Source organism: Lagopus leucura, unplaced genomic scaffold (genome assembly GCF_019238085.1).
Source record: "Lagopus leucura isolate 7727_CA_CO unplaced genomic scaffold, USGS_WTPT01 Super-Scaffold_100019, whole genome shotgun sequence".
Lineage (NCBI taxonomy): Eukaryota > Metazoa > Chordata > Aves > Galliformes > Phasianidae > Lagopus > Lagopus leucura.
In genome coordinates this window covers 13441158-13456048 of record NW_024962273.1, presented here as the reverse complement: position 1 = coordinate 13456048, position 14891 = coordinate 13441158, and the positions used below count along the sequence as shown (strand labels likewise).

The window sequence follows — 14891 nt, the reverse complement described above, 5'->3', positions numbered from 1 at the left end:
ACAAGTAGGAAAGGAGACCAATTTTTGAGCATCAAGAGGTAAAAGTTGTTATTTTCTGCCACTCGTGGCTGTACACCCCTTTGGGTCTACTTCAAAATGAATAAAATCACACATCCCGCTTAGTTTCCAAATACTCAAGGACTGTCACTAAAAATCACTAAAAGTGATTTGGAAAGCCAAGAGAAGAGAGAATTTAAGGAGAATGATGAAGTTACTAAGGACAACCATCTCTGCCCTGCCATTAAAGAGCTTGCATATAAAAGTTGACTGCTGTAAAGCCATCATGGATCAAACCTTCTCTTTATATACAAATACTGATAGCTATTGAGAAAAAACTGCATTTGCCTTGTTCTAATGAACAGACTTTGCAGTGTCTGGAAACTACTGCTACCTTTAATCTCTGAAAGGCTACTAGAGACAATTCAGCTCTTTGATCCCAGGAGAGGACCACAAGCAGATTTAAGAACTCACATTACTCCTGACATCAGCTCAATATTTCTTCCCTTCTGTGGGTCACTTGCCTTGCTCCACCTCTGGCTCCACCTCTCTTAGACCCACTTCAGAGCTGACTACCAGTGGGGAAGGATCTCTTCTGGAGTTTCATAGTGAGCCCAGGATACGAGTAAGCTTTCTATCTATTCTCTTTTGGTATAACAACTGCTTAGCCACACTCTCTGGTATATTTCATGATTACAACATCTGTACATTCATTGATTATACAGTACTGAAGTTCTTTTGTTGTATGGAAATTAGTGATTAAGTCAGAAATAAATTTTGCTCTTAAAGAAACAGTGACTTGGACTTCCACAAGCACAGAAGAATTCAGCTGCTGGCTCAGACAGTAACACTGCTTGGGGAGTCTGGCCTTAGCTGCAGGAGGTTTGGCATGCAGCATACGTACCTTAAGGAGAGCCATGGCAGCTCGGCATCTCGCAGTTTTTATGTTCTTTAGGTAATGAGATTCATCCTGAAACAAAACCAGCATGAAAATGAAGATAGCTCTGATCCACATTCCAACTGCAGGCTAAAGAACAAATTCTCAGTGCTCTCAGCTATCTAATATTACAAGCCTGCCATCCCAGAGGATATTCCAAGTACTGGGATAGTTGCATCAAAATCTCAACTAGAAGACAGCATGGGGAGTACCAGGCTTCTACCTTCAAACCCACAGTTGTAATTGAACGGAACGGAAATCAAACCTTAAGGCCATGAATCTCAAATGACTACAGGCTAGTAAAAAGAAGTGGACAGAGATAGGTGGAGAAAGAGGAACATTGATTCTACCACCGATGCTCGTTTGCCTCAAATTTCCACCTTGATGCCCCATTAAATGCAGCAAACACAGGAGGCCTATACATTGTTATTTCCCTAAACAAAGAGGTTAATGAAAACAATACAAAAAAAAAAAATCTAATTAGGATCCAACTGCTCTGCTGATAGGGCTCACCAGGTGGAAAATAGCCTCCTACTTGAGATGTCACCCCCAAACACCCTTCACTTCTTCTGCTGTAGCAAGGCAGATTTGGACACAAAAAATAATTGGCACCCTCCAAGGGTACATTCTCATCTTTCCACATGTGGATGAGCAAGCAACCATGTATGCTCAGTACACGCCCAGTACAACTGCTCAGTCTCTCGGGTACAGCCTTCTCCTTCCCAGTTAACAAATAACCCACACGAATAGCCCCAGTCAGTGAAAGCATGCTGAATGTAAAAGCAGAGAAGCTCAGCTTTCAGTAGGACTACATAAATCTGTAAAGACATACAGGGTCCAAATCTGAACATACAAAGACACAGAACATCTGCAGCTCAGGGGATTCCAATGCAGCAGCCCTAGAGCCCAACTCTCTTTACAGAAAGCAGCAGCCCAGACAAAGCAAGAACCCCTACTTCCACTCTGAATGCCTTGTACAGAAGGGGGCCAAGGGAAATAAAATTAATTTCCTCATGAGTAGTTTGGTCTCCAAAGACCTCATCTACTCCCATATTCCCACATGACACTGAAAAAAAAACAAAAAAAAGAGCTATTATGTTCCAAGTGTCATAATCATGGGACAGGTGGATCTGTTTCGCTGAAAACCATGCTGAGAATGTGAAACACTTGCAAGAAGGTATGTAGACACTTCTAGTCTTTACAGTCTTTAAAGCTGGATTTGAAACATAAGGAGTTTTGAATTTTTAAGAAGTGAAATCTAGAAAAATACCTTTTACCACAGCTCCCAAAAAGGTGAAAAAATAAGTTTCAAAACCATTTACAACAGTAGTGATACACGTGATCAGTGAAAGCTTAATGCACACTGTCAGTGGTACTCAAACACAGGAAGACTTCTTGATGCTTCACCCACATACTTGGTGCTGAGAAGTTATCTGGCTCGTTGGATAAACATTAAAACCAAACATCAAGTCCAATTACCATAAAATGACATAATTCCAAAGCTACTGTATTGACATACCACATACAACACCTTAGTCTCCTGTAAGGAACATACCCAATCACAGTGAAACCAGGGAGGCACCCTAACCAGTAAAAGAGAAAACACAGCCACAAGAACCAAAAAGGTTTCAGAGAACTCTGCTGTTTCTGCTCACAGAGCTGTAATCACAGTCACAATTCTAAGACAATTTCAGTCCTAAAAATGGCCTGCCTTACACTTCTCTGCTGTACAATCCTAAAGATACCCCATTTGCAGTATATAATCAACTTCAAAACTCTAGCATGCTACTTACAATAATAACTACTTGGAAAGTGCTCTTGAGTTGCTTGTCCATTTTGCTGAGGAGGTCAAAGCTGATGATGTTAATCAAACTTGCTGTTAGGCTGTCTTTGCCAGTCACTATAACATTAGTGCTTCCTGGTCTTAACGATGGAAGCCACCTGTGAAACGCCTGGAAGAGAAGAGAGTGATTAATTGCACGACTGTGCTCACATCCACTGCAAAGATCCCCAAACCCACCACAGTTTATAAAAGAGCATCCTCATGGATGCTTAGAACAAGGAACAATCCCACTCTCCATTAGGCACCAGGTGAGGGCATAGAAGGGGTGAGCAGCCTTCACAAGTCAGCACTGCTAGTAATAGGAAGATCAAAAACAGCACTCAGGATGTAAGGCCAAATCCACCTTCCACGATGGGAAGACTCAAAAATGATTTATTCTTGCTTCTTACTGAAAAAGAAATCTGATCTGCAGTAGAAATGTGTGTAACCTCCTGACAGTGTTACCTGCTGTATTTGTAGCCAGAGCCAATGAACGCTGTTGACAGGGAAATTCATCATTTTCCCACTCAAAAGGCTGTGAAATACAGCATTCTGAGCAGTAAACATCTCTCACTACAGCAATGTTTACTCCACAATGATGAAGTACAGCACATCCATACCAACAAAAACCTCCACTATTCCTCCTTCTTAAAAAGCCTACCAAAAATGAAAAAAAATACCACCGCCTCCCAGTCACAAAAAAGATGAAAATGACACCGCACTAGCTTCAATATGACAGCAGATGAACATGTGGGAAGTCATTCAAATCAGCCTCTTGAAATGCTCCACACACCACAGGAGATTTGGACCCTGTATGTCTTTACATAACCTCCTGCAAACACATCTGTTAAGTACTGAGCACCCACCATTTCCCTTGTAAATCTATTCCCAACACCACCAAACCCTCTACAACATCTAAGTCCTGCTGACATTGCCCTCTAGAGGAGAGCTGACATTGCTCTAGCAATCACAACCTGGTCTCTACAGGAATGTATTCAAAGACTGGTGATGGTAAATGGCATCTCTGACTCAAGCACCTTCACCTGTGGCAGTCCCCCAAGCCCCATTCTTCTGATTATCCAGGGAAGTGGTAGAGTCACTTTCCTTGGATCAAGAGAAAAGAGTGGATGTTGCACTTAGGAACATGGTTTAGTGGGCACTGTGGTTGGACTAGATAATCTTACTGGTCTTTTCCAATCTTAGTGATTCCATGAATTACATGCAGCAGGTAGATGATTCAAATGCTGACAGCACATGAGAAATTAACAATTGCCTATAGTCACCACTTACAAGCATCACAACCAAAGCAGGCCACTATGTGGGCAAGGTTGGATCAAAACCAAAAAACATGGGGCTGATGGGCATGGGGCAAAACTGACAAAGGCAGCAGTAGTAAAAAGAATCTAAAAGCTACCAGCTGAACTGCTTTCCCCTTTTGGAAAGGTCACATGCCTACTTCACAGAAAAGAGAATCTGTCTGAATATCTAAGTTTCAGCACAGAACTCCAAATGCACACCTGCAGCACTTCTCATCCCTTCTTGCTATTGCGCTTAAAATACATAAGCACTCAAAGGCATGAGCCTGGAAAACTGAAAACTAAACCCTGCACTTCTGAGATGAACACAATTTCTGGCTATTCATCTCCAGAAACAAGAACTTTATGTTAAATGTATCTGTACAGAATGAATTGAAGTTACAGACCATAACCTTCACCTTTTTGTACACCTTCTGCCAAACATTTTCCTTAGATTCACATCCTTCACTTACTGAAAGCAACACAGAAAATTTCAAAGCAAATCTCCTAACAAATACCTCCCACAACAGCCTCCCAGGGAATCTGGAGGGTGTAGATAGAGGAAATGAAGCACCCAAGTAGAAAATTCTGATATTGCTTAAATCTCTTAGAGCAGAATAGAGGAGTTTGGCTGTAGATACCCAGGACTTCAGCAACTTGGGCCCCAGATTCCTCCTAGTAGGTCTCAAACAGGAGTCATGGATACAGGATAGGTACTGAACCACAGGTCCATAGGCCTTTGAAACAAGTCCTTTGCTTTCACATCTCAAACACAATGAGCATTGCTCCTTTGTTCAGAAATCTTTTTTCTTCTTGTCATTCAGTGTTTTGTTGCACTACTGAATATGAAACACAAGCCAAGATGTTCTTATAACCAGGTTACATTACAAAACAAAACAACCACATTTCCACCAATACATTTCTCACTTTTCCATCAATGTAGCATCCCAGGGAAAGCAACGTAAGGAAACCTTGTCTACTCAGACATGAAAATTACTGACCTGAAACATCTGACTCACATTTTTCTCCCACAGTGATTACCTCACTAGCCTATGGCAAATAAAAAGCCTCAGCTTACAAGTCATGACACTGATTTCTTTCAACCAGTTACATGTCCCAGCCATTCAAACTTTCTTGGGCTTCTGATTAACAGCAATAACAGACTCAAAGGAGTCATATCCTTGACAGACTGAATGACATGGTAAGACAAACATTTAATGACAATGATAACAGAACCTTGTGAAAAGAGGTGAGAATTTCAGCATCTGAACTTTTATTCCAGCAAGTCCAGCTATAAAGGGATTGAATGCAATCAACAATTGCTTCAATGCAACTATTGCCTTTGGCATTAATGAGCAAAACACCTCTTAAGAGCTAGCTGACTTGCAGGAACAAAGTTAAGAGGCTCAGAGGAGATATTTTCTCTAGATCTCCTTTCCAACAGCTGGACCACAAAAAGAAAATCAGTCAATAAAAGAAAGTAGGCATATAACATACAGTCAGTGCAAACGTCAAGCAATTTCTCTGCTCTTTAAAAAAGTACAAGTTTTACTTCCTTCACCTTAAAATACATATGTTTAAAAAAAAAATAAAATAACTTGTCCTGATCGTTAACACAGAATAACCATCACACATGCCCTCTACTGGCCATCCACATGATCATAAACTCACAGTACCTCTGCCCACGTGAACCTCACAGAAGAGGGAGTCACCACCAGCAAGGGCCATTCCTTTCGGTAGTAGGCAGCGATGCAGATTGCCTGAACAGTCTTGCCCAAGCCCATGTCATCCGCAAGAAGTAAACGGCCATTTCTTAAAACTGCAAAACTGGGGAAAATAGAGAGGGGAAATATGAGAGTCAAGAAGCGGTCCCGTTTCTTTCCTTTCTCAAGCCCTGCCTCTTTCCTGGTAGCCAGGATGAGTAAAACTCATCTGTCTACATCAGATGAGGAGGGTTCTGTAGAACTGAGAAGTGAAAAAATTAAATCCTTCTGCAGATCATGGATGACACCATACAGTGAGTATCAGCTGCAGTAGCTGCACAGTATCTGATGAACTACAGATGTCTTTGCAGATTAAGCCTACAAGGTGTATCTCATGAAGTGACCTGAGCTTTTTATTTCAGTAAACCTATATGTTCTCCATTAGTCTTAACACAATTGAGCAGCTCACAACAATCTTCTCTCAAAGCTTAAATGGTTCAGCCAAGTGACCCTGGATGGTTACTCAGAGACACTGATTTAATACATGGAGCAGACTCAAGATCTTAGAGTTATTTAAAGAGCACATTCCATACCATTATTCATGTTCTGTCTTAAGAGTTCATTCCTATTGGGCTAAGAAAATACTATTTATAGCATGATCACTTAAGTAGCAGTAACTATGGGCTTTCCTGGATTGCATCTCAAATTCAACAACTGAATGCTATATATGGCAGAAATAGGGCCACGTGAAAGTTTCCCTCTGCATACAATTAGCCATTTTATGCCTTTCATCGTCAGGTTTCCATTTCCTGGCACTTACTGTGTGCATTACTATTTTAATACAAACAAACAACAGAGATGCACTGGGTTAGGAAAAGATGACCATACAAAAGCATCATATGACAATCAGGCATATGTTGAATCATGGGATAGAGATGAGAAATTTAGCACGTGAACAATGCTATTTTTCCTCCTGACTAATGATGAAGAATTCTAGCTGGAAACAAATAAGTGTGTCATTCAAAACACAACACACAGGCACACAAAAATCAAACAAAACAAACCAGGCAAAACATCCAAGCGTCCACAATATCACAACACAAGACTATGGAGAAACATTAAGTTCTCCCCATGAAAGAGAATGAGGGCTGTACGCTGATCTATTGAACTGTAGGCAAGGATTAGATCTCAACAGCACGCAAAAAGGACCTACTTCACACCTTCCCTCTGAAAAGGCATGAGGCTTGTCACAATTTCAGAGTCCACTACTGAAAGGTCAGCATCAGGAAAATCCATCTTCTGTGATGTAGAATTCTGTATTTGAGCAGCAAAGGCTTGTATGACTGTCCCAGGAAGTGGCTCCACTTCTACAGACACAAGGTTCTGGAACACTTTCACTGCAAAGAACAGAGCAGTTAATTATCAGAAAGGGAAACATACACACATTAAGGACACCAGGGTAACATCCCTTGACCTCAACAACAATATCTCCTACCTTTAGGCAGCTCAAGAAAGTACTGCATCACACACTCGTGTCAGCCTGGCCTCTTCTCTGAAATCTATTTCAGCAGCAGATGATGAATCACATTCCCTCCCCTCATATTTAGACTTGATTATAAAAAACTGGAAGTCTGATGCCATCATTCAGAGATGATTGCTACTAATACAGCTGGAGCTGGATTATTCACATTGAGGGCAGCTTAGGGCACACTTTACTCAGAAATGAAAGTATGGATGGGAACAAAAGAGCTCTTGAAGTCTAGAAGGCAGAAGCATCTTGGGATTCTGCATTAAATATCTCTCAGGTCTCCACCAGCCGAGTGCATGGATCAGGAGTTACGTGAGACAATTACCTAAAGGTCATACATTCTCAGCTTTGAAAACTCACTTCTCCTCCTGTTACCTAAATTCACACCAGTTTGGTTCTTTCTGAAATGTAGATAATCTCCCATTCTCCCACACTTGGATAATTCACAGAATCAGAACTTACTCTTGTACTCAGAAAGCCATCCCTCAGGGGCATGACACCAACAGCAGCTCCTTACTCAGCTGGTGCACTCTGCCTTTTACCAAGACAGAAGTTCTGTAGTCCACAAGCTGCTACCTGAATCCCTCAGCACTACTGATGTTTGACTTAAGGCCTCTTTCTGCTTCTCTATCCCACCCAAAAAAAAACAAAACCAAAAAAATAAACCTCTTCTTAATCCAACAATAAGTTTATAAGAAAATAGCAGTTTAAAACATGATTGCAAGGTCCCTGCTCACAATGATTAGTAATCAGTCTCTGACCACTGATAGAAACAACAGGCACCTCTGCAGATGAACACAAACACTCATGCACAGATCCTTTATGGCAAGGAGAGTAGTTGGTTTGTATACAAAGTCAGAAAGATATGAAACAGCTGTTTGCAAAAATGACCAGAGCTGTGCACACTGAAATAAATACTCATGACACCAGCAGTAAATGCACCTCCAGAACTCAGCTGAAATTAGAATGCCCATCTCCAAGAGGTAAGCAGCAGAATGGATCTCTGTCATATGAAGGGGAAAAGCAATTCAAAGAAATATACATATGAAAAGATTTCCATTTGTGGTTGGGCTTTGGCCAAACTTTTTAAACTCTCCAGTTCAATTTGTACTTCAACAGCAAGAACTCTCTCCACTCGAAGTACAGCATAAGCTTGTTATTACACTCACAGACTGGGCTATGTGTTAGCATAATTGCTACAATTTGCTCACTGATAATTCTGTTACTGTTGTTCGTTACATGAGCTGGAAGAATGATTAAGATATATCAGCCACCAGCATGATTCATCCAACAGACACATTTTACTGAAATGACCTTTATATAAAGGTGACTGAGCAACTAGGAAAAGAGACATTAACCTCTACAAACAGTTCCAAACTAACAGATAGCACTGTTGGAAATGGCAACCAGCTTTTTATTTTTTTTTTTTTCTTCCCCTGACGTAGCTAAATTAACAGGCACAAACCTAATGCTGCTCCTCTGAAAGGCACGTGCTACAAGAAGCCTCAAATGCCCTCACTAATTACTCCTTGCAAGAACATCTAAAGAATTTTTTGTGGTTTGGTGTTGGTTCTTTTTTTTTTTTTTCAGTTTGATTTTGCTTTCCTTAAATCTGTGGGATTCTGAATTAATGTCATGTGTACAACTGCCAGCAAGCATAGTGACAGGCTGGGAGATGATGCATTTACTCAGATTGCTCTTACTACAGGATGGGCCCTTAGCAGATACAAAAGACCCTTTTAAAAAGCAGTGTGGGCTCATCAGCTCCCACTGAATCCAGAGCCTCTGAGCATCACCATCCTGGAGTTTCATAATAGTCACCACCAAGATACACTTGCTTCTTTCACAGCCTGCCATTGCTACAAGGCCCTATCACTGGAAGTAGAACAGCCTGGTAAGCTTTGCTCTGCACTCTCTTCTAAGTTAGAGGTGACTGTGCAATTTTATGAATTGATGCATGCAGAAAAAGGAGCAAAACTTCATGGGCAGGCTGGCACTGCAGATTATAGAAATACACCTAAAGACAGTCCGTAAGACTGTCTGTAAGGACACTTGGTAGCCACCATGCCTACCTGTTCAAAGCTTTCAAGACAGAAGATAGTAATCCATTTTCCTGCAGTTCCTTAGTTCAAGTATAGCTGCTGTACCTTATAAGCAGTAGCAATTTTATAATAGTTAATATAGGTCCTCAGAGAAATCACACAAATTCAGCATAGAACCTTACAAGAACAGGCCAGTGTGAGTAATACATATTTATACAGTTTTGAGTCTGGGTAAACAGTATAAGTGTCTGACAAAGCAGGAAGACACTTGCTTCATGGTTCATTAGCCACTCATTTCATCAAAATGAGAAGGCTCAGTCCAAGAAATGAAGCTACAATTCACTTACCGCCCCAGAAAACAGCCCTAGACAGAAAGGAAAAAAAAAAAAAAAGGGAAAAAAAAAAAGACAGCTACTCACTCAGTTTGGGATAGTCCTCCAGTAAGAAATTCCACTTTCTGGTCTTCATATCTGCAGCAGTTAAAAAAAAAAAATCAAAAAAACAAGAAAACACTACTATAACTTTCTTAAGCCTGAATTCTCTACACATAAGAATGTGGTTATATCCGTATATATTCATTTCAAAACAGATTTAACAGAATTCCTACCCTGTCCAGCCACCAATTTTCCTCCCTTTGTTTTCATGTTAAACAAACAGTTTGAAGAAAGAAGCATGGACACTCTGAAAAGTAACATGAAGTCCTGACTTGTCTGGCAATTCTACACCCAATTTGCATGTGCCTACAACCTCCAGGGAAGACAGAGAATCCAGAATCAGTAAGACAGAGTGAGCCAGGTAGAGCTCTGCCCAAAAAGCCAGAGCTGCAGCATTTGCTCTCCATGCTGTCACTGACCTGCTGTGACACTACACAAGCCACCTTACCACACTGCACCTCATTCCCACGTAACTGGTGGGAAAACTAGTGTGTACCTTTGAAATCTAAGTGCCAACAATAGAAGTGCTCTACAACTCCACTTGCCTCAAAAATTTTCAGTAAAGCTGCTAGTAAACACAGTCTGCTCAGACAGTTGCAGCCAGTTGACAATAAGAACAAGAACTTAAGTGTGGCCTCTGTACTGGCAAACTGCTGTCGCATCCCACCTTGAGAGTAAATATAATGCCAAGTGCTGAAATACCATCTTGACTAATAGGCTCTGAAGAGATTCTCTGGCACTGTGCAGGGCACAGATACAACTCTATACCAGAACTAAGCTCTCAAAATCTTTACCAAAGCACATCCTCTCACACTATTTCAAAGACTGATGCCCTCACACACTCTCTCTCCTCCATATCATTCACAGCACTTCAAAAGCAGTCCCAGTAACATTAAAATAGAGACTCACCATAATTTCTGGAATTCATCTGTTTGAACACTCCAACCACTTCTGCAGAATACCCAATATCAACCTCAAACCGAGAGCGAGAGATCAGCGCACACTTCCCTTTGACGTGGGCTGAGGGTTTCTTCCAGCTCTTGCACATGTTCAAGAGGGATACCATATCAACCCCACTGCTGCTGAAATGAGGGCCTGATGACAACTCTACTGCATTTTCTCCTTCCAGTGGTGCCAGAATCACAGAGGAAAGTTGACTTGCTGCTTCCACTAGAAAGAAAAACATGAAATACTAAGGAAAAACTGGAGAATGCTGGTAAGCTACTTTGGGAAAGGAAAGCACAAGAATATGTGAAGATGTCTGGCTTGCTTGTCATTTAAAGGGGACAAAGATTCCTTAATTTAACTTTGAGGGACAAGGAATAGAGAACAGTGGAATACAGCAGGGTCAGGGCGAACATGCAAGAGTACAGGAGTCAGGGCTCACTCAGAACTGCTATGGCGTTAGGCTCCTGCTGTCAACAACCCCAAAACATGGCTCACCTGGCCAGGCCAGGCCAGCCAACCTACAGAAACACATTCAGAAGCAAACTGCACACAGCCCTAGCATTTTCACATAAAATGATGCAGAGAGGCATGGTGATCAACAGTATGTGCCTGGAAAGATTGGAAGGTGTTTCTGCAAGTAGCAAAGGAGAAAGATCTAAAAATTTGTGCCTCTCTATTCACATGGACATCTGAGCAATCTCATCAAGGAGAAATACTCAGTAAGCATAATACTGTAGGAAGGAATCTCATACAAAACCATAGACCTCTCCTTTGTTACAAGACCATCACCCTTTATTCTAACACAGCTTGCAGTTAGGCTTGTACTTCTGCACAGCCAGGTGGGCTCCTTTCTTACAGTTTGCAGCAACCACCTGCGTCACGATGCTAGGGCATGGGGAGAGACAAGACATATTTTTGCCAGTTGAAGACCATGACTAACAACACTAGTGTGTGTTACGTTTTTCCCTTCTGCCTCTTTGTCAATCTATATCCACATGGCTGTCTTTATCATTACAGCTGAAGTTACAGTTTAAGGAGAAAAAAAAAACAAACCCTGACATGACACAATTTCCAAAAATCATTCTCTTTATTTGCAAGTTCCTTGGTGCAGAGACTCCACTCTCATCTGTACTCAGTACACTTCAAGCAAACCAGCAGCACTTAAATAATGAATGTGTGTGGCAACCCACATGGGAAGCTAGAATACCAGTACTCAACTGTGGGTTTTTCAAAGTGCTCAACACAGGCCTAATTCTGTTCCCACTGAAATCAATAATGATTTATCACTGGCTTCAAGACAACGTACTTCTGAAAAGCTTACCTGACTCGCTTGCCTCTCTGTCATCTCTCAATCTTTGCAGAAAATGACAGTAGAGAAAAAGATAAAACCATCCTTGGTATGTAAAAAAACAAAAAAGGCAAATTCATTTTCAGCCTCACTCAGAGCTTTAGAAAATTTAGACTTTTTCCTTTTCTGATACCCAAAATTCATAGGAAAAATAGCAAAAAAAAAAAAAAAAAAAAATTAAAAAAAAAAAAATTGAAAAAGAACATACTTCAACAGATCTAGAAATTAAGTATGAGCCAATAGAGTCAGCTGTCAACACAGACTCCACTATAATCAGGCTTGTTGACTCCTAAGCAATTCAGCAACTGCAGAGAAGGTTAAACCTAAGCTAGGCATTTAGATTACATCAAAAATCATACTTCTAACATACTACAACATGTCAAAAAATAATACCTGCTAAAAGCCTAAAAGGTGGGCATTATGTTTGAGTATCACCATCTTTTTTCATTACTCCAGACAACAACAAAGTAAAATCACAATCAGAGAAAGGTTATGGTGGTGATCTTCAGACTTAAGAGCCTTTCTTATAATTCAACAGTCCATTTACTTACTGAAACTGCTGTAATCTTCTAGGCTGAAATTCCATTTTTTCATAGTAGGATCTAAAATTAGGCAGAATGTGAGTTATTTGAGGTAGAAAAAAGTGGTGCTGTAAAACGTTTATGCCAGACAATACAGAATCATTCTACACATGAAAATTTCTCAACAGACATCTGAAAAACAGCATGCCCAGGCTTACAGCTACATGGCACCAAATAAGGCCACAGGGCACATTAATGCTAAGGCAAGGAGAATGCAGCAGTCATTCACAGGGAGCAACATCTGTGGGAAACAAAAAGAGAATATAACAAAGGCATAGAGAAAAGATTAGCAAGTAGAGAACTCCACTACTCTCAATAACCCAGTTAATACTCAGCCCACTGACTCTGAAGTGGCCTATTTTCCCATACTAATTCATTAATAACTTCCTTCATTTCCAAAACACAGACCAGCTACCAACACTAAACTTCCTTGAGCAGCTCATAAAACTTTTGATTTCTTGGCTAAATCCAAACTCAAGATTTTATGCTCAGAATATCTTTTCAGTTCCAGCCTTGACTTTTCCAGTGCCCCATTAATACCATACCATATATTTGATCCCAACACTAGATGCCCTGCTAAAAACATAATGCTACTCCAGTTTCAGCACATATTGAAACTGCAATCAAAACATAGAACAGAGAAAACAGCAACGAATCAATTCTTACCATATTTTCTGGTTGGTATCTTCTTAAACAAAGCAATAAGTTCAGCATTATACCCTACTTCAACCTGGAAACGGTCTTCCCCATATTTCACACATTTTCCTTTTGTGACAGGATTTGCTTTCTTGCAAGAGGCAGCTTTGATAGAGTCTGCAACAGCAGGGCTGGTCAGCTTCTGCATCTTACCACTGCTTGGAAAGGCACCACTTCCCCCCTGTCTTTCTGTTTCTGGTCTGTTTATATTTATCACCATTTCTGAAGAACTCAGAGTGGTGCTGCTTGGTGATGAAGCATATTTTATAGCAGATTTGCTCTGACTTTGTAAATCTTTAATACCATCAGAGTTCCTGTTACCAGTTAAATTAGGGTGAGATGTTTCTGTAGGGTTTTTGAAAGCTGGGTAACACTTGGGCCGCTGGAATGTACCAGGATTAATTAAAGCTTGTTGTCCATATTGTCCATCTGAGTAATGTTGATGGGAATAACTCGGAGAATTTGGGATCGACGTAGGGAACTGCTTAATGCCACTTGCTTGTTTTGAGTCCTCTGAACAATTCTTTTGTTGCTCTCCCTGTGAACCAGCCATCTGTTGGCTTGCAGTGTAATTATTATAATCTTTCTGAAGATAGCTCTTCTGCTCCGCAGGAGTGTCTGGATTCTGTTGGGGCAGGCTAATGAACCTGACATGATTGTTATCTTGCTTCAAGCTTCCTCGATTGTCTGGATTCTGTTCTTCTACCTGAGGCCCAGTGATCCCCAGTTGCCCACCTTGCTGGGCTGCTAGCCTCTCTGCTCTCCTAGCCAAAGCTTTTTGGCGGTTCTCTTCAATTCTTCTCTTTTGCTCCTCTGTAAGGCCAGATGACATCTTCACCATTTCAAACAAACCTGAGTCAGTACATCAGTATTTCATCTCAGAGGCACCTGCTCTTTGACAGGAGGCCAGTCTGAAAAAGAAAGCAGCAGAAGTTCCAACTTTGTCCCAGGCAAGCTTAATGCACTGACAACTCATTGCTATCAGTGACTGGTTTCTAACAACCTTTCAGTCCTCAGGCATCTCCCAGCACATAGCAGACACACACTCAGCTGCAGAAGGGAGTGTCAGCTCCTCCCTTGAGAAGGGTCCTCTTGTTGCTGTGTTTGTGAAGAGCTCACTGAAAGCGAGCAGCAGGCCCCCACCACACCTCCTCGGCCTCTTCTGTGAGAGGCTGCCCACCTCCTCCAGTGCTCAGAGATGGACTTAACTAACTGTACAAAGTCAGGCCCTCTTCCCATCCCCACCCCCCTCCCACAGCTGATGTTCCATCTCTGCCCCAAACCTGCAGGATAAGGAACTACCCGGCCTCTTCAGGGCCCGGGAGCCACCCCACACCCAAAACACTTCCCACTCTCCAGGCTCCCCGCTGCCCACAAAGGCCCAGCACCCTACCACAGACCGCAGCTCCCCCACCCCTGCTGCAACGTATGGGCTTAGCCCTGACCGGCCCTCCACGAACGCCCGCACACCCACCGGCGGGCAGAGGCCAGCACCGACGCCTCAGGGCGCGCAGCCGCGCAGACTACATCTCCCATCGGCGCCCACCGTGCCGCCCGATG

General features: G+C 41.8%; 1 protein-coding gene across 3 annotated transcripts in view; it reads right to left on the bottom strand.

The window, feature by feature from the left end:
- The window catches only part of SMARCAL1 (SWI/SNF related, matrix associated, actin dependent regulator of chromatin, subfamily a like 1), a 37321-nt gene extending 22430 nt beyond the window's left edge, over nucleotides 1-14891 (bottom strand). For all 3 annotated transcript variants that reach the window (XM_042877784.1, XM_042877786.1, XM_042877785.1), the window contains exons 1-9: nucleotides 14806-14891; nucleotides 13302-14242; nucleotides 12606-12656; nucleotides 10668-10928; nucleotides 9744-9794; nucleotides 6968-7151; nucleotides 5728-5878; nucleotides 2728-2886; nucleotides 902-967 (exon numbers count right to left, since the gene is read on the bottom strand). In XM_042877784.1, the coding sequence (XP_042733718.1) occupies nucleotides 902-967; nucleotides 2728-2886; nucleotides 5728-5878; nucleotides 6968-7151; nucleotides 9744-9794; nucleotides 10668-10928; nucleotides 12606-12656; nucleotides 13302-14172 (1794 nt within the window). In that variant the 5' untranslated portion in view covers nucleotides 14173-14242; nucleotides 14806-14891. The remainder of the gene's footprint in view (nucleotides 1-901; nucleotides 968-2727; nucleotides 2887-5727; nucleotides 5879-6967; nucleotides 7152-9743; nucleotides 9795-10667; nucleotides 10929-12605; nucleotides 12657-13301; nucleotides 14243-14805) is intronic.